We start from the raw sequence: 19299 nt of genomic DNA on the forward strand, positions 1-19299 counted from the left end.
GTCAGATGCATCCAGAAGGAACTGCCAGCAGCTCTTCTGTATCTTTGTTTCTAATTCTCCTGAGCTGTCCCAGAACTCCTTTCTTTAGATTGTATCCTTGGAATAACCTACATTCCTATGTGTCCATATTCCCATGGAGATCACATAACCAACCCTTTTTACTGTTAGAACCTTCTAGTCCTTATAATGGGGAGAAAGCCAAATGGCTTTCTACCTCTGCCAACCAAAGGCCAAGGAAGACAATGGACTGGGCTCTCTCCTGCCTCTGGAACACCATATCCAAAGCACGAGCTGCTGGGGGCATATTCGTACCTGTTTAGTATTCTCATGTGAGCCCCAGGTGCAAAATAGTCAATTCACTGGTAAACCATGAGAGACAGAACTGTCAGAGTACAATATAACCAGCTCAACACAACTAACTGGATAAAAGGTAGAATTTACTGTACAAACCACTAAACAAAATGCCCTTCTGTAGGCTAGAATTGTTGACATAATGGCATATTAGCCAAAAAGAACAAAAACTGCATTTTGGGTACTAGTGAAATGAAATGGTCATTGTTTAGGAAAGTTTTTTGGCTCCCTTTCCCAATTAAATTTCTCCATGTCAAGGAAATGTAAATGATCAACTTCTTCAGACCAGTCTGGATAAACTAACAGAAGATTATTTGTTAGTAATTATGAGGTGAGTTGGGCATGGTGGCTCCCATCTGTAATCCCAGCACTTTGGGAGGCTGAGATGGGTGGATCACCTGAGTCAGTAGTTCAAGATCAGCCTGGCCAACACGGTGAAACTCTATCTCTGTTAAAAACACAAAAATTACCCAGGCGTGGTAGCAGGCACCTGTAATCCCAGCTACTTGGGAGGCTGAGGCAGGAGAATCACTTGAATCCAGGAGGCAGAGGTTGCAATGAGCCGAGATTGTGCCACTTTACTCTAGCCTGGGTGGCAGGGCAAGAGTCCGTCTCAAAAAAATAAAAAAAATAAAAAGAGGAAGCATATGAAAATAATGTCTCATCAAATAATTCGTGGTACCTCCACCCCGCTTTCTGTATGATTCATATTGCCCAGGGCCAGGTGCTTATTATAGTGGCAGTAAGATGGTCCGAAAGAGTCCTCCTGCCTGATTTCATGTGGGTTGAGTCTAAGGCAAATCATACAGCTAGGATTTACCAATAACACTGCTACTGCTCTATGTGGTCTATGTCAAGACATTGGTGGCAGATGCTCCCTTTAACTCAATTTATGCTTATTAAAGATTTACAAAACACATGACAAGATCAAGATTTATAGAAAAAGGTTTTATAATCCCATGGATTCCACAAGGCAGTGAGTTAGACTTACCCAGTTGTCTGCAGAAGTTTCTTTTATAGCAATATTTCATAAAATCCTAGCAAATCAGAAGTTTTTAATATATTTTCCTACCCCATACTAACTTTGTAGTTTATGAAAAATAACATTAAATTTACAAACAATAAGGTACAGATACATTTTAAAAATCTTAAGGGAGTAGCTTCTGCTCTTAAAATCTTATGAAAGGCAGCTAGTAACTTGGATTTTAAATGGAAATCAGTAAAAAAGAACAATTAATGGTGGCCTGTCGCGGTGGCTCACACCTGTAATCCTAGCACTTTGGGAAGCTGAGGCAGGTGGATGGCTTGAGCACAGGAGTTTAAGATCAGGCTGGGCAACATGGCGAAACCCTGTCTCTACAAAAAAAATAAATAAATAAATTAGCAGGGAACGATGGTGCCTGTCTGTAGTCCCAGCTACTTGGGAGGCAGAGGTGGGAGGATCACTTGAGCCTGGGAGGCAGAGGTTACAGTGAGCCGAGATCACGCCACTGAACTCCAGCCTGGGGGACAGAGTAAGATACTGCCTCAAAAAAACAATACAAAATGCAACAAAACACAACAACAACACAAAACCACTTTCACAACACTTGTCTCGCTCTGTCGCTCAGGCTTCCATAAAGAAATTCTGGAGCTATCTCTATGGATAATCAATATATACAAAAACTAAAATCATTCTGGGTTTGTTATAATGAGATCATGCAGTGATTTCATTGTGACAGGTACCAGTGGGAAAAGAAAACTACACATCACTTTGGACAATAAATTATGCCATCAGCATTTACAGCTTAGTGTTCCTTAGCCTTGGCTCAGCAAATAATTCAGGAATAACTCAGCTTTGTAACACCCAATTCTATCCCATAGGAGTATTCACAGGAAGATCTGTGTCATAGCAATACCATGGCAAAGCCCCAGAATCAGACTGAGGAGTAGTAACGTCAGGCAACGACATTATAAATGTCAGAGACAACAAAGGTGATGGCTCAGGGTCAGAGGAAAAGTCACAGGAGACACAAACCAGTTCCTTACATCACCAGAAACTGAGGTGGGAAGACCAGGAGGCTGGAGGGCTGTAAGGAGAGATCTGAGGGCTCTGAAGACCTCCTGCCTGCAAAGGATCTCGCAAGCAGTTGGGCACTTGCGGCAGGATTGCTGGAAAGTGAGCGAGAAGGAGGTGGCGGCGTCCTTTCCACACCCTCATGAGGTGGTGGCTTTCCCTGGCTTTTAACTTCTTTCTTTTTAGTTCTTCATCTGCTGGCTACGAAACATGATTCTAGATTGTTTGCCAACTAAATGTTATGCTTACCCAATCAACTATGGCAGGCCAGATGGTACTTTCCCTTCTACGGGCTCCCTCTGTGGCGGGTAAACGTGCAGAGAAGACTGGAACACTGTCTTCCAGGACCCTGGGTTACACTGGTAAGTCTGTCCAGGTCAGAGTCCCAGCTTCCTCTTCCTTAATCCTTTATCACCTTCCTCTCACTCAATCCCCATTCTTCACTTCTAGATGGGTTTTCCCACTGCTCTGAACCTTGAAGCCATGCCTTCGTTCATGGGGTGTGTAAACAATGGTTACAGTTAATTGTCTCTCATTGGGCTGTTTGCATCTCAGAATACATTTAAAAAGACATAATTATGGTCTGGTACGGTGGCTCATGCCTGTAATCCCAGCATTTGGGAGGCCAAGGTGGGCGGATCACGAGGTCAGGAGTTCGAGACCAGCCTGACCAACATAGTAAAACCCCGTGTCTACTAAAAATACAAAAATTGGCCGGGCATGGTGGCGCGTGTCTGTAATCCCAGCTACTCAGGAGGCTGAGGCAAGAGAATCGCTAAATTGGCCGGGCATGGTGGCGCGTGTCTGTAATCCCAGCTACTCAGGAGGCCGAGGCAAGAGAATCGCTTGAACCCAGGAGGCAGATGTTGCAGTGAGCTGAGATTGTGCCACTGCACTCCAGCCTGGGCAACAGGGCAAGACTCCATCTCCGGCAGGAAGCAGGAGAGACATAATTATAATGTTAGAATTTCAGGTACTACTAGATCCCTGAGGGAGAATTACCCAGGCAATGGAGCTTGCCAGCCGCCTGAAATCACACCTAGATAACCTCTTCTAATTCTGTAGGAGGCCAGCCTATATTCCTCTGTTTAGTTGGATGCCCAGAAATTCAATGGAACCGTAAGGCACTGGTTCACACTGGGCTGTAATTGACTATTTACTTGTATCCTCACTAGACTGTACGTTTCTCAAGAGCAGAGACCAAATATAATTGTCTTTATATTTTTAGATCCCAGCACAGCACTTCCTACCAAGTAAACATCAATTTTAAAAATGAAGTTAACTGAAAAAGCTCCCAATGGCTGAAGCCAGAACAATTTGAGCCAAGAATAAAGTAGTGTTGGATTATAACCCAGAAGAGGAAATAAATAGGCATGAGTCTATAGTGACATAAATAATTAAATAAATAAATGAGGGAGAAGAGATAAATTTACTGTGCAAAAGAATTCTCCACAAATTATGTAGACAGTCTACCCTAAAGGAGAGAAAAATCCCTGCTCCTTAAGTATGGACTGCACATAGTCATTTCCCTCCAAAGAGAATAGTTTGAAAAGGGGAAGAACAGAGTAACTTTACAGTGGAGAAACCTAAAAAAACACTATTTCAGGGAGGTGATCAAGGAGGCCCACAGTCATAAATCATGTTGATAAAATGTACACTTGGCACTGTGAACCAAAATGGCCCTTTATCTCTGTGACCTAAATCTACGCCCCTGTCTAATCATGAGAAAAAGATCAAACAAATTCCAATTGAGGAGCATGCCAAAACATAGTGGATCAGTATCTTTCAAAACTGTCAAGATCATCCAAGCCCAGGAAAATCGGAGAAATTTCCACAGCCAAGAGGAGCCTAACGGGATATGACCGACTAACTATAATGTTATACCAGATGGGATACTGAAACAGAAAAAGAAAAAGGGAAATCTGAACAACAGACTTTACTTACAAATAATGTATCAACACTGGTTCATTAATTATAACAAACGCACCACAGTAACATGTTAACAATAGTGGAAACTCTGCATGGGGGGTGGTACAAATGAGAGTTCTCTGAACAATCTGCTCAACTTTCCTGTAAATCAAGTAGAGGCGAAAAAATAAAAGTTAAAAAAAGTGTTCATATAGTGACCTTACTTTTTTTATGGCTGTTTTAAAAGCCACATGCAAACAAAAACTTGGCTATTTTGGGCCAATTGCAGTGGCTCATGCTTGAAATCCCAGCACTTTGGGAGGCCAAAGCAGGAGTTCAAGACCAGGCTGGGCAACCCAGAGAGGCATGATCTCTACAAAAAAAGAAATGGTAGAAAAAAAAAAAAAAAAAGTCTGGGCACAGTGTAATCCCATGCCCTTTGGGAGGTTGAGGGGGGGTGGATCACCTGAGGTCAGGTGTTCAAGACCAGCCTGACCAACATGGTGAAACCTCATCTCTACTAAAAATACAAAAATTAGCTGGGCGTGGTGGCACGAGCCTGTAATCCCAGCTACTTGGGAGGCTGAGACGGGAGAATCGCTTGAACCTGGGAGGCGGAGGTTGCAGTGAGCCAAGATCGCGCGACTGCATTCTAGCCTGGGCAACAGAGCAAGACTCCGTCTCAAAAACAACAACAACAAAAAACTTGGCCGATTTGGACTAGAAGTTCTTATGAGACATCCAACAAAAGCAAGATTAAAAATTTTTTTTTGCTGGGTGCACTGGCTCACACCTGTAATCCCAGCACTTTGGGAGGCTGAGGTGGGCAGATCGTTTCAGGTCAGGAGTTCGAGACCAGCCTGGCCAACATGGTGAAACCCCATCTCTAGTAAAAACACAAAAATTAGCTGGCATGGTGGTAGGCGCCTGTAATCCCAGCTACTCGGGAGGCTGAGGTAGGAGAATTGCTTGAACCCGGGAGGTAGAGATTGTGGTGAGCTGGGATCATGCCACTGCACTCCAGCCTGGGCGACAGAGTGAGATTTCATCTGGAAAAACAACAAAAAAAAATTTAAGACTAGTCAAGTGCAGTAGTGAGAAGTGGGGACAGAGTAGAAAAGGAGTTCCATCTGCAACTGACTGTGATGAATGGAAATAGCTCACAACCATCGGACCAGCCAAAGCAAGACCGTTGACTACTATTTTAAGCACAGCACAGCATTACTGATTATCATTAGGAGAACTAAAGAATCCCTACTCAGTAGAAAGTACTATGCTAGGATATACCAAATATTACTTAGTACACCCAAGTATTCCACACATCCTTCTTCATTTCCCAGCTTCCTCTGCAGTGAGGTTGCACCCACATGACTAGTCTTGGCCACTAAGTGTGAGTGGAACGGAAGGTGGAGTGTGCCACTTCTGGGCCAAGGAAGTTAAACACAGATGTGCTCCACCCTCGCATTCTTCCCTTGTATGCTGACCTTGGAGGCCTTGTGTTCCAGAGTGTCACTACACATGGAGGAGGCCACATAATCCCAACACGACTCTACCTGAGTGAGAAAGAAACTTTCGTTGTGTTAAGCCACTGAGACTTTGGGTTCATGTGTTGAAATGACTAAGGTTAATCACCCTAAAATACCAGTGATTGCATTCAGCAAGTACACACTCCTTTCCTTCTGATAAAAAGTTGTTAACCCTAACGTTTCTTTTAAAACTTGCGTATTTCAGGATGCGTTTGCTTACCACAGGCGATGGTCCAGTAGACCAGGGAGTCTGGAGTCTGGTACAAGATTCGGTAAGGAGCGACCCGGGCACTGGAGTCCAACACAACATCAAGGGTGCCCACCAGCAGGCCTGAGGGTGGAATATGGGGAGAAACAGGTAAGAATTGCCTTAGTACTTTCCCAAATTCCCAGGGGCAGCGTGAACATGCCCTTTCATGAGCTCTCCCAACAACCCCATCTCCCATTGCACCACGCCTTGAAAAATTTCATTTAAGATGATGCTGGCTCTGCACAAGTTGCACAACTTGACAAGGTCACAAGAACCAGTCGTGCTTATCCGATTCAGTCTGCCAGGCTGCCCCACATGTTATTTTCATCTGCTCCACTTTCCATTTATGTTTAAAAAATTAGTACAATTCAGCTCAGCAAACACTAATTAAATTCCTACTATGTGCAAGACAAACCCTGTGGGCACAAAACTGAATAAGACAGCATCCCCAGGGCATTTATCATCGAGTGGAGGAGAAGGTCAGGCAGTGCTTTGGCACTGTGTTTAGGAGGGAGCCAGTGCCGGGAAACAGAGGGATCTTCCCATTTCAACAGCAGAGTCCTCTGCCATTTGTGACATCAGTCACGATAACCAGGGCTAATCAGAGTTGGTCTATGCTATGAAATGATGCAGGAATAAGGTTGAGGATCAGGGTCTGCATTTTTAGCACAAAGTTTAGTTCTTTGAGTCAAGAACCCCAGTGATCCGCTTATCCAGGGTTTACCAGGCCCATGTGAAAACTTGTTCACATCGTCAAGTCCAGACAAGCCTGAATGTTCAGCAAATGAATTTAGCAATTTATTTGTAAGGAATACAAATGCCCAGTATACCAATGCTCACTTAAGAACAGGCTGTACCTTCTCTTTCTAGGAGGAAAACTGACAAGGAAAAGGAAATTAAGAGCAGAAGGCAGCTTAGTGAGCAAAGGTGGAAGGTTAAGGCGGCCCAGATGACCCGGCTGAGGCACTCCAGCCATGCGGAGAATGCACAACCCTGTTTCTCACTCAGCAATCCTTTTCCAATGTTCCCAGACAACTTGTCAGGTGTGGTGGTGACAGTACAAGGATTCTGACAGCTTCAAACTGGGAGCCTGTCATCAGTGCAAATTTCTCTTTTAACCACCTTCTAACCACACTTAAGCGGGATTAGACATCAAACATTTCCTACAGTATTTTAAAATAACACGGATTACACACACACATTGTCCAAGGTATAATAAACTAGATCCCTTAATTGGAAAGATGAATCCAAAATATTCCCATAATGTAAATGCCCATAGTTATTCTAAAGCTACATGGAACCCAGTATATAGCAGGCTTGGACTCAGAAGGACCAATTAGGAACCCAGAACAGTTGACAATATTAGCCCAAGACATTTATTTCCCAAATCTCGCTTTTCTCAATTGCCAGATGGAGACACCATTACTACCCCAGGATTGTTTTTGAAGACTGACGGTAATAAGACTTAGGAGTAATAGGCTCTTTGGAATGAGGAGTTAAGCCACCTGAAAAAAACCTGCTAAGATACTTTTATTTAATTTTACCTCTATTTAGATCGCATGTTTATAGAGGATGACTTTGGGATAGAACTAATGGTATTTGAAGCTGGGAGATGGAGGCTGAAGGCCCCCAGCCTCCCTTGCTTTGCAACTGTTGATACTGAAAGCTGCAAAGCTCAGTGCCAGACTGCAGGCTTTTCCTGAAGTTTCGCTGAATCTGAGGCACAAATTCTGAAAATGTTGCCACCGGTACCTCTTGTTGTATTATTTTGTAATAATGTCTTGAGGTTTGGTTCTGGCCATACCAAATAAGACCCTGATATGCACAATGCCACTGAAATTCACTTCCCTCTGCTCTGGCATCCTGGTGTCATGGAAGGAGCTATGATCTAGTCAACTCATGTTCGGAAGAGCTCAATTCTGTCTCTGACTCTGTTATAACCAGTTCTGTGGAGTGGGACAGGCCATTTCACTTCTTGTTGCTTTGATTTCCTCAGTTGTAAAGTGGTCATAATCGCCCTTGCCTTCCTGAACTAGGGTTATTAATCAAGAAGCCGAAGTGAGGTAGACCATGCAGAAGTCCTACAGTTGTCCTTGGTCTTTGTCCAACGGCAAAAAATCCATTTAGATTCACTCCAAACCACAGTGACCATTAGCTGACCTCAACATACCAGGATGAAAACAAACAAAAAAACTTTTGCTCAGTAGAAATTAACTTGTTAGCTCTGGCCTGTAAGAAATACATTAAAAATGAAATTTTTCTAGCCTGCAAAGTCTTCCAAGGGGGTAGATTTCCACATTATATCACACACATATGCATTTTTGTTTGCTTTACTGTGACTCGGATTTGCTACAGAGACTTCTAATTTCTTAAATGACTTTTCAGTTACCTACAGATGGAAGAATATAATAGGAAAAGCAGAAAATAGTGAAACAGTGCTAGCCTTCTCTGTTAACTAGACACACAAATGCATCACTCATAATTGAGTGTTTGTAACACCTCTCACATCTTGAATCAAAATAAGAAATAAAATGCTGAAACTACTACAAGTGTCATATATGTTGGTTCTAAGGCATACAAACTTTAGTCTGGGTTTAGAGGGTTGCAATCAAGAATCAGCTTGTGGGCTGGGCGTGGTGACTCACACCTGTAATCCCAGCACTTCAGGAGGCCGGGGCGGGTGGATCACCAGAGGCCAGAAGTTCAAGAAGAGCCTGGCCAACATGGTGAAACCCTTTCTCTATTAAAAATCTAAAACAAATTAGCCAGGCACAATGGTGTGCACCTGTAATCCCAGCTTCTAGGGAGGCTGAGGCACGAGAATTGCTTGAACCTGGGAGGCAGAGGTTGCAGTGAGCTGAGATCATGCCCCTATACTCCAGCCTGGGCAACAGAGCAAGACTCTGTCTCAAACAAACAAACAAACAAACAAAAGAATCAGCCTGTGTGGTTTAATAAGCCTCTGAGTGTCATCATAGACCAAGACTCTTTCAAGGGCAAGCATAATTGACTGGGCAAGGCAGAGCAGTGGACAGGGGCAGTCCTGGTTCTGGAATGCTTCAATCCTGGCTCTGCCACTTCCTCCTGGAGACTCAGTTTTATCATCCTTAATGGCTCACTGAACTTTTGTCCTCTGTAACACAAAAGAAGGAAGACCTCTGAAAAGGTCCAACCCAATCCACATATCTCCATCACCACAATGTTCCCAATTAAAATCCAACCTCAACAAAAACCATTCTAATTAACAAAGCCTCTGGTGTCAGTTAGAGATAAAGAAAACCAAGTTGCTTAAAGCAAGGCCCCCTGGAGTGAGGGTTTCTCATTAGATGCAAGTTCACCAACCCTACCTCTGCATTCACAACTGGCGCCACCAACTTCCACTAAGACTTGGATGAAAACTAACAGATATACATGTACGTAGCACAGGTACATGCTGAAATATTTTCAAGTAAATTACAGAAAGTATATCAGGATATTCACATTAGGTACATTCAAATGAGAAAATTTCTGTGAAAATTCCCTGAACATTTAAGGCACTGGATATCCAAACAGAAAGTAATATTATGAACTGAGGTACGCAGTTGGCCAGTCAAATCAAGAAATAGACTCTTTCCATATTAACCTAGAAGTGCTGAGTCCTTTCACGCCTGGATAACACTGATCACTCAAAATGTTGTGCTTGTCTGTCTGCTCTTGTCCCCCCAACTGACCTCAAACAGCAAACTCCTAATCTTTGAATGCCACCTTTTTCCTACCGTACTCTTCCTCCCAGTTCTGCCTCTATAATGCCTATTACATTTGTTTAAGTTTACTTGCACATTTTGCCTGGTCCCATTTTTTCCTCTTCTCTCCAGACTGAGAGTTCCTTGAGGGCAGGGTCTAGTTGATTATTTTGGATCCACAGGCCCTGCACTTTGGAGCCCAGTAAGCACTAAACGTCTGATGATAAATGGACAAGTTAGGTGTGTGTGTGTGTTTAAAAAAAAAAAAAACCCAAATAATAAATTATCACCATGCTATCTAAACTCTATCGGTGCATGAAGTGAAGACCCTGGGAAAAAGGAAATACTCCTTCTTTGTCCTCTATCGATGTAGAATACTAGGAGATGGGAAATCTGGTCTAGAGAATCCCCTTGCCCCGCCCCCCTGCAAAAGGAGCAACAATTAGGATTTTCTTAAAAGTTTTATTACTCATATCTTTGAAATGGCTGTCAAAATACTGAACCTTTTCTTCATTTCCCACACAAAGCGCTGTTTTAGCAGCTGTTCTAGTCAGCTATTCCTGGTGTTAAACAATCTTGATTGCCTAAGATAACGAAATCAAATTACAGCCCTCAAAATAACTCTTATCTGCATCTACCTATTACATTAGTACAGTGGCATCTTATAAAGTAAAAGTGCTGTTTTCAAGGAGATTCAGAAAACACTTGGCAAAATTGTTCCATATTCACTTCCCATTTGGTTGTGGGCACTGGAAGATGTGTGATGCACAGTCACCACTGCACAGCTGCAGCCGGGCTGGGAGCTGGAACAGGTGGCAGGTCCACAGTGCTGCAGAGAAACCCCCATCAGCTCTCTGCAGGCAGGGCTGTGTCAGGAGAGTGTTGCCATGCAGAAATATGCTCATGGAAATGATCGATCCATCTACTGATGATCAGGGCTAAGTAAACTGGACAGGATCCTAAAGATCACTTGGCTTCCCCTACTCCATTAGTCCTGAAGCCGGTCTGAAATGAAGCAGAGGTCCAGGAAGTACATGGCATAGTGGTCAGGGGAGTGGGCTCAGCCTCAGCTTACATACCAGTCAGTCCCTTAATCTCTCTGTGCCCCTGCTTCCTGATAAAGAAATAATAGTATCTACCCTAGAAAGTGCCTAGTATGCATTAAGCACTATTGTGTGATGAATTATTCAAAACAATAGAAAAGTATAGGAAATTACAAAATACATGTACCACTACTCTGTTTTGTTTGTTTGTTTTTAACATTTTGCCTTACCTGCTTCAGATCTACTTTTTTGTTTTTTTAAGAGAAAGAAAAGGTAACAGACACAGTGAGGTTCCCTTTGTACTCCCTTAATCCCATTTCCCTCTCTCCATTAACCATTCTTAAATGGTTTTGTATTCTTCCTATCCAGGTCCTTATATTTTTATTGACCCATATGTTTTTCATATAAAACATTTAAAATTGATGAGTATTTTACAAATTTGCTGTAAGTTACACTGCAGCTTATTTTTTTTCAATCAATATGTTTGTAAAATTTATCCAGAATATACTTGTAAATCTGATGCATTCATTTTAAAATATTGTGCAATATTCCACTATGTAAGTATATTACAACTTATCTGTTTTCCTAGTAAAGGACATTGGATTTATCCACAGTTTTTGCTCTATTATGTAACTGTAATCATATTCTGTTTGCATAAATCCTTAAGCACCTGAGCATATTTCTTTAGAATGGAATTGTCAGGTCCCAGGGTCAGTGCATTTCTACACCTCATTAGATATTACAAAATTGCTCTCTAAAGTGCTCAAGAAAGTGTGGGAATACCTGTTTCTCCATAATATCTGCAATACTTAGTATTACCAGATTTTTTTAATTTTCACCAATTTCTAGAGTGAGAAATGGTACCTACTTGTGATTTAAATTTGCATTCCTCTGATTATTAATTAATTTTCCTGTTTGTTGACCATTCCAATTTCCTTTTCTGTGAGTTATTTGCCTTTCCCATTGTGGTGACATTTGCTAAGAGGTACAGTTAGACAGAATTCACCATCTAGAAGCTTCCATTTATATACATACTGGATTTCCATTCATTTCAGCAAATATTCACTGATTTCCCCAAAGCCAGAGACACAGTATCCTTGGATTTACTTCTTTATATATCTTCTATACACATGCAAGACTTTCGGCTCAGTACTTGCTCTCCCGCGCATCACTTCCATGCCTGGCTTACTATCTGGGAAGATGGTAGGTTTCTGTAGGCCACCTGCTGCCACCTGTTCTTCTGGCTGCTGCTCCTTAGATGTAAGTGATACATTCTCTAGAAGTCTTAACACTTACATGATACTGGGCAGAAAGTAATTAAATGGAAACATTCAGAAGCAGCTGCTGACATGCCTATAAACTCTCTAGCCATACCATAACTTTTACACTTCTTTAATGAGCCTTGTTTGTTTGCTTGTTACTTTTTAAAGCCTCCAAGGCTTTGCACAAGTGTTTCTCATTCTGGCAAACTTCTATTTCCCTCAATATCCAAGTCAAGGTCACCTAATGCATGTGTCCCTGTTTTCTCCGGCATGCTCCCAACCAATGCTCTCAACACTCAAGCCCCCAAATCTCCTGGCAATTAACTTCACTTTTTTGGGTTTTGCCAACCATCTTGACTTATATTACACTAAGATAATTACTACATTGTTTCCTACTTCAAAAATAAAAAAGTACGGTTTCTTCTCACCAGACCCTGGGCAATTTGAGGACAAGCACTGCCTTATTTATCTTGGGAGTCTCAAAGCCTACAATAATGTTCAGCACATTATGCTGAATATTTATAATGTGGACCACAAAATTCTCAATTTGATGAACATTGGGAGAAACCAAGAATTATTTTAAGAACTAATTCATCTTTGTACCACAGTTTCCAATATTACAAGTTCTAGCAAATCTGCCTTAAATAATTAAAATTGTCTATGAATCTTACAAAGGAGACCAAGACTTGAGAAGGCAGCTAAAAATCCCATTTCAAAGACTGTGAGGTAATAATGCAAACCAAACTCATACCTGGAACTGCTTACCTTGGGAAATCAATTTCTCCAGTTTCAGAAGTAATTTGTCACTTTTTAATCAGTATTGAAATTTATCTGGAATTAAGTTAGATCAAAAGCAGAGATATTCAGGGAAAAGACAAGCCTCTATTCCACTTTTGGAAAGAAGTTCAGAGATTGGCAGTTGTCAAAAAACAAACAACAACAAAAAAAAAACAAAGCAAATTCAATGGTTTAATTAACCAATTGAAACCCTTGTGCCCAACACACAGATTGGTAAATACGGTTTGCACACCATACTGGCCAGGGGACCAAGGGAGGGATTAGGAAAATGGCTCTGTGTGCAAGTGTGAAGAATGCTGAAATGTCCAGGTGAGGGTCATCTCCATAACTATAAATGCGCCAGAGTTCCTAGAGGTACCATAACCAATGTGAAGGTACACGTGGGCTAATGTTGGCCAGTCACATTATGTATGAAAGGGGAATACAGGCGGAGGCTGTTCTCTGGGTAAGGAGGTGGAGGATGTGGGAGGTTTGTCAGGGAAGATGGCTGGGACAGGAGATGGGTACAACGCATTGTTCTCTGTTCCATAACCTCAAAGAGTATTATAGTTACTCTCAGGCACAGGTATTATTGGCAGTAGGGGAAAAGATTAGAAGGGCATGGATAGACATGTAACCAATCCCAATACTTGGATGCTACCTTCAGTGTTGAATGGTGGGAGCAATTTTATTTTCATAAGTACCATACATTCTTCCACTCTTCAGCATCTCTAGATAAAAATGGTTCTCAACAAGCCTACTATGGAATGTTGTTGTTTTAAACAGGCCATCCACAACTCTTTCCTCTCAATTTCAATAGCTGGTTCTCATAACCCCATTCTAGCTGCCCCAATATCATCTGCCTTCCAGGATGACACCGTTACCTGGGGGGAAGGAACCAGTCTTATCTCTCTCTCTCTCACACACACACACACACACACACGCACACACACACCCCAACTCATCACTGTTCGTTGAAAGATGAATTAAGAAGTCTAAGAAATATACTGTTGACTCTTAATTAGGAGAGTGCTTCTCAAACATTTGTGGTTAAGAATCAGTTTTGCCAACTTGGGGACAGGGCTGAAAAAAATCAGTTTTTCTTTGTTTTTTAGTTTTCAATCTGTTACAGACTGACACTTTCGTAAAAATATGATGCATATGGAATACCACACAAAAAAAGAAATGACATAAAAAATATAAGCTTCCAATTTTTTGATTAAAATTAACAGACAATTGTTCTAGGTTCCTAAATGCTTAATCTCAATATCTGTTCTTAGCTGGAGGCAGACTGGTAACAGTTTAAAATTTGGTACTTTAAGTCAGCAGTCCCCAACCTTTTGGCACCAGGGACTGGTTTTATAGAAAATAATTTTTCCATGGACCAGAGGTGGGGGGTGGGGTGGTCGGGGGATGGTTTGAGGATGAAACTGTTCCACCTCAGATCATCAGGCATTAGATTGTCTTAAGGAGAAAGCAACCTAGATCCCTTGCATGTGCAGTTCGCAATAGGGTTCTTGTGCCTGTGAGAACCTAATGCTGCAGCTGATCTGAAAGGAGGTGGAGCTCAAATGCTCCCTTAACTGCCGCTCACCCCGTGCTGTGCAGCCCAGTTCCTAAAAGGCCACAGACTAACAGGTACTTGTCTGCAGCCTGACAGGAACTCATGCTTTAAACAGTATTAAATTAGTGGAGGGCAGGCTCTAGGGCAGTCATGTTCTTGAGACTGTGTTTCTTAGAATCATTTATATAGCTTTACAGAGCACATGCAATTCTACAACTTTCATTTGGGAAAAAGTGACTGTTTTCACAATGCAAACTAACATAAAACTCAACAAACTAACATAAAACTCAACATACGCGAATGAAGGAGGCGTGAGGGTTTTGTTGTATGTTTATCCCAAGGGGCACTGGTTAAAAAGTGCTGGGAATATAAACTAGCATATTAGGTGATCCCCAAGAGACCCCTGCCTCATTTCTTACCAAGAGGGGAGTGAGCTACAGGGGAAAGAATGACAAAGCTAAGAGAGGTGGAGCACCCACTCTGTAGAATTTCAAACAGTAATTCTGGATCACAGGGTCTTTGATATACATGCTTATATAAGTACTCACAAAATAAATGCTCAACGAGAGAGAGAGAAGCTGACTTTCATATTTTCCACCTCAAAAGATAAAACACAGGCTGGGTTATAACTAAGCAAACAAAGCAGAAAACTGAAATCTGAAGAGCATTTTATCTGTATCCAATTAGTATGTGCTGCTCAAATCTCCCAAGCACCCTCAAAAGGCCATGTCTTCCAGGAGCTGTTCCATTTCCCCTGCAGGCCCATCTCTTAAAGTCACAAGCACCTGCTCCTGCATAAAGTCAGAACAGCTGGAATGGATTTTTCCATCCCCTTGGGGCAGGGGTCTGAGGAAGGAATGATTCAAATACTTTATTAATGCAATACCTTACTCTACACCCTAATCAGGACCAGCTACATAATCTGTGGGGCCCAGTGCAAAAAGAATATTCAGGTCCCCTTGTTAAAAACTTCTTCAGAATTTCAAAGCAGCAGCAGTAGACTATTAAGCCAAGCTCAGTGCTTTTCTAAGTGTAGGTTCCTGTGTACAAGCATACCTAGGAAGCTGGCCTTGACCTTAGCAGTGTGTTGGCTCGTTCTCTCCCCACAAACAAGCTTGCTGCTTTCAGACTTTTGTGCAGGACTCAAGTCTGCTCTGATACAGACCAATGAGGACAATGGGGCTGAACTTATTAAAAAATCACCCCAAACCTTGTGTGATCTAATTCCTCAAAGAAGCCCCTCAACAGGAGGGAGCTTAATTTAATTTCCGCTCATGCCCCGTAATGCTATTTTCTTAGATTTACAGCTGCTTCCATGTGCAACAGGAAGTTATATTGATTCTAATCTTGGCTGTAGAGGCGGGTCTGAAAAACCTAAAACTCAAAGGTCAAGGCTGACCAAGGTCAACCTTGAGAGGTAGGAAGGAGGGGCCTTTTTGGTGCTAGTAGGAAGAATTGATCGCTATGAAGCCCACCTCTGTTTCCAAGAGATTAGCTATATCAATCCCCTCCTGGATACCTGGGGGCAATGCCCCTCGATCCTTCTCTCAGGAAGGCCACATTTGCAGAAGTCATTCACTGTCCTGAGTTGTCAACCCTTTTTCTAATTCATGTATACTCTTACGTAGTACATCTGCAAATAATTGAGAGCATCTATAAGCTAAAGAACAACTTGACAATGAAATAATATGAAATAGAAATAATTCTGAATTAAAAATTACATTTAGGTAATGACCTAGAATGTCTAAATAAATTATAGTACATTGATATAATATTTAGACATTTAAAATCATATCCTCAAATAATTATTTAATGACATGGTGAAATGCACCTAGTATATGAAAAATAGCACAAAACTAATTACTGTTCTATATGATCCCAATTTGTCCAAAAAAGTATAATATAACCTATATTACAAATTATAGTACATGTATAAAGAATACAAAACTAAATACGAATATTAACATTAGTAGGTGAGATGACAATTCTGCTATTTTATGGTCTTCTGTGTTTTCAAAAATTTCTCAAATGTGCATTCAATACATTTATGATGAGAAAACAAAAAATATATAATTACCTCCAACCTTTTATTTTGGGTTTTTTTTAATTCAAAGAGCTCATGCCATCAAGTAAACAGACAGTTACCATGGTTATACTAAAGCTGCTACTTCACAACAGATAAATACAGGTTAGAAATCTTGTTGCTAGGTTGCAACATGCTAGTTAAGAGTCAATATCTAAATGAGAAGCTCCCTCAAAAACACACTTCCTTGGAGAGGGATCTGATTTTTACATTTTAGAAATTTTTTTTTGAAGTTCATTTTTTCCCTCTGGTATACAGAGTTCATCAATGCTACAAATTGGTACATATTCATACACACTGAACCACATTCCTCACTCCAGTTGCAGGCACTTTATGTTTAATAACTAGTTTATCTCAAGTCAGGAAGTTTACAGTGCAAAAATGAATCCAATTGATTTCATCATTTTTATCACCAAGTATTATCTGAGTATGCTCTTTAAAATATATATACATATATACACGCTGGGCACGGAGGCTCACGCCTGTAATCTCAGCACTTTGGGAGGCCGAGGCGGGCGAATCACAAGGTCAGGAGTTTGAGACCAGCCTAGCCAACATGGTGAAATTCCATCTCTACTAAAAAGTACAAAAAATTAGCTGGTCGTAGTGGTGGGCGCCTGTTGTCCCAGCTGTCGGGAGGCTGAGGCAGGAGAATGGCGTAAACCCGGGAGGTGGAGCTTGCAGTGAGCTGAGATTGCGCCACTGCACTGCGACCTGGGCGACAGAGCAAGACTCCGTCTCAAAAAAAAAAAGTAATTGCAGTTTTTAATACTACAGGAACAATGAAACATTAAAGATCCTACTATAATAGTTTATAAATGATGAAGTCACATAACCAATCAGCTCCTACTGCTTTCTGTAAAGGTTACTGGCAAAAATCAGAATCGGTAACCCTTGGCATAATGCCTGGGGGGCTGAAGAGGCAAATGCAACATGATACAGAATAAAGCTGCCTTGTGCAGCCTTTCACCAGGGACTTTGATTAGTGCAAACACGCAAGGCTAAAACGTAGCCTAGGATGAAAAGATGAGCCACTTCCCTTGTTGGCAAAAAAGAGTCAAGCTCTGTAAAATATTTAAAGAGGTTTATTCTGAGCCAAATAATGAGTGTTCAAGGCCTGAGGCAATCTCAAGAGGTCCTGAGAACATCTGCCCATGGTGGCTGGGTTACAGCTTGGTTTTACATGTTTTACGGGGACATAAGACATCAATCAACACACGTAAGGTGTACCTCAGTTTGGTCTGGACAGGAGGAGCCACTCAAAGTGGGGACTTCTGGGTCCTAGGTGGATTCAAGGATTTTCTTAATGGCAATTGATGGAAAGTTATGATCTAAAGACTTTTAATCATTAGAAAGAAGTGGTTGGGTTAAGATAAGGGGTTATGGAGACCAAAATTCTTATTATTTAGATGATGTCTCATAGGTGGCCACTCTGAGAGGCAACAGATAGCAAATGTTATCTCTTCCGACCTTCACAAGGTGCTAGGCTCTCAGCTAATCTCTTCAGGATCAGAAAAACACCTGGAAAGGGAAGACTTTCTACAAAATGTACATTTCCCCCATAAGAGATAGCTTTCCAGGACCATTTTAAAACATGCTAAAGAAATAAATTTTGGGGTAAAATAATTTTTTCAGAGTCTGCTGTCATGTGATGCTATACTAGAGTCAAGTTGGAATTTGGCATCTTACTGCTAAAAAGAGTCTGTTTTGGAGCAGGCATAGTGGCTCATGCCTGTCATCCCAGCATTTTGGGAGGCTGAAGCAGGAAGATCGTTTGAGCCCAGGAGACCAGCTCGGGCAACATAGTGAGATCCTGCCTCTTCAAAAAAATTTAAAAATTAGCCGGGTGTGGCGTTGTGCACCTACAGCCCTAGCTACTAGGGAGGCTAAGGTGAGAGGATTTTTTGAGCCCAGGAGAGATCGAGGCTGCAGTAAGCAGTAGCCCCACCACTGCACTCCAACCTGGGTGACAGAATGAGACTGTCTCAAAAGAAACAAACAAACAAACACAACAAGTCTGTTTTGTCAGTCTTACGATCTCTGTTTTAATATTAATAGTGGTCAGTTGTGCCTGAATTCCAAAGGAAGGAGAGTATAATGAGGCATGTCCGACCCCACTTTCTCATCACGGCCTTAACTAGTTTTTCAGGTTTACTTTGGAATCCCCTTGGCTGGCAGGAGGGTTCCAATCAGTCAGATGGGGGGCTTAGAATTTTCAGTTTACACCCTCCAGTTATCTTGCCTCTGGTCTTTCAGACTGGCTGCAGTTTGCATGCAATCTGGTAACAAAGCCCAGCAAGTTGAATTCAGGGTACCTTGAATGAGTCCTGTTCCTTATAACCCAAAGTGCCCAACTAAAACCCTAACTAACTCCTTTGGCTCCATCTGGATAGACTTTTTGAGTAAATGTTCCCTTCTACAATATAGCAAGTTATATAAGAAGGTGCACAGGCATTAATAGCAATAATGTTTTCCAGTCTTGCATCCAAATATTCTAACACAGATAAAAATAGTGGCTACAGACTGTAATTAAAACAATCATGCTATTTGCAAGGGAGAGATACAGTAAGTAGTAGCCTGGCTTGATTCCTGGGAGTTTCGTGGAACCTCATCACTTTGAGGGCACGCAACTCCACCTGCATTCCACTTCTCTTTTTTTCTTTTTTTTTGAGACGGAGTCTTGCTCTGTCCCCCAGGCTGGAGTGCAGTGGCCGGATCTCAGCTCACTGCAAGCTCCGCCTCCTGGGCCCATGCCAT

The 19299-nt window shown here is 41.8% G+C and overlaps 1 protein-coding gene across 1 annotated transcript in view; it reads right to left on the minus strand.

The window, feature by feature from the left end:
- Positions 1-19299, minus strand: part of TBC1D9 (TBC1 domain family, member 9 (with GRAM domain)) — a 134486-nt gene that overhangs the window by 77706 nt on the left and 37481 nt on the right. Inside the window, exon 2 of the mRNA XM_011955806.1 lies at positions 6062-6172. Coding sequence (XP_011811196.1) covers positions 6062-6172 — 111 coding nt within the window. The remainder of the gene's footprint in view (positions 1-6061; positions 6173-19299) is intronic.

Source organism: Colobus angolensis, unplaced genomic scaffold (assembly GCF_000951035.1).
Source record: "Colobus angolensis palliatus isolate OR3802 unplaced genomic scaffold, Cang.pa_1.0 Scaffold400, whole genome shotgun sequence".
NCBI lineage: Eukaryota > Metazoa > Chordata > Mammalia > Primates > Cercopithecidae > Colobus > Colobus angolensis.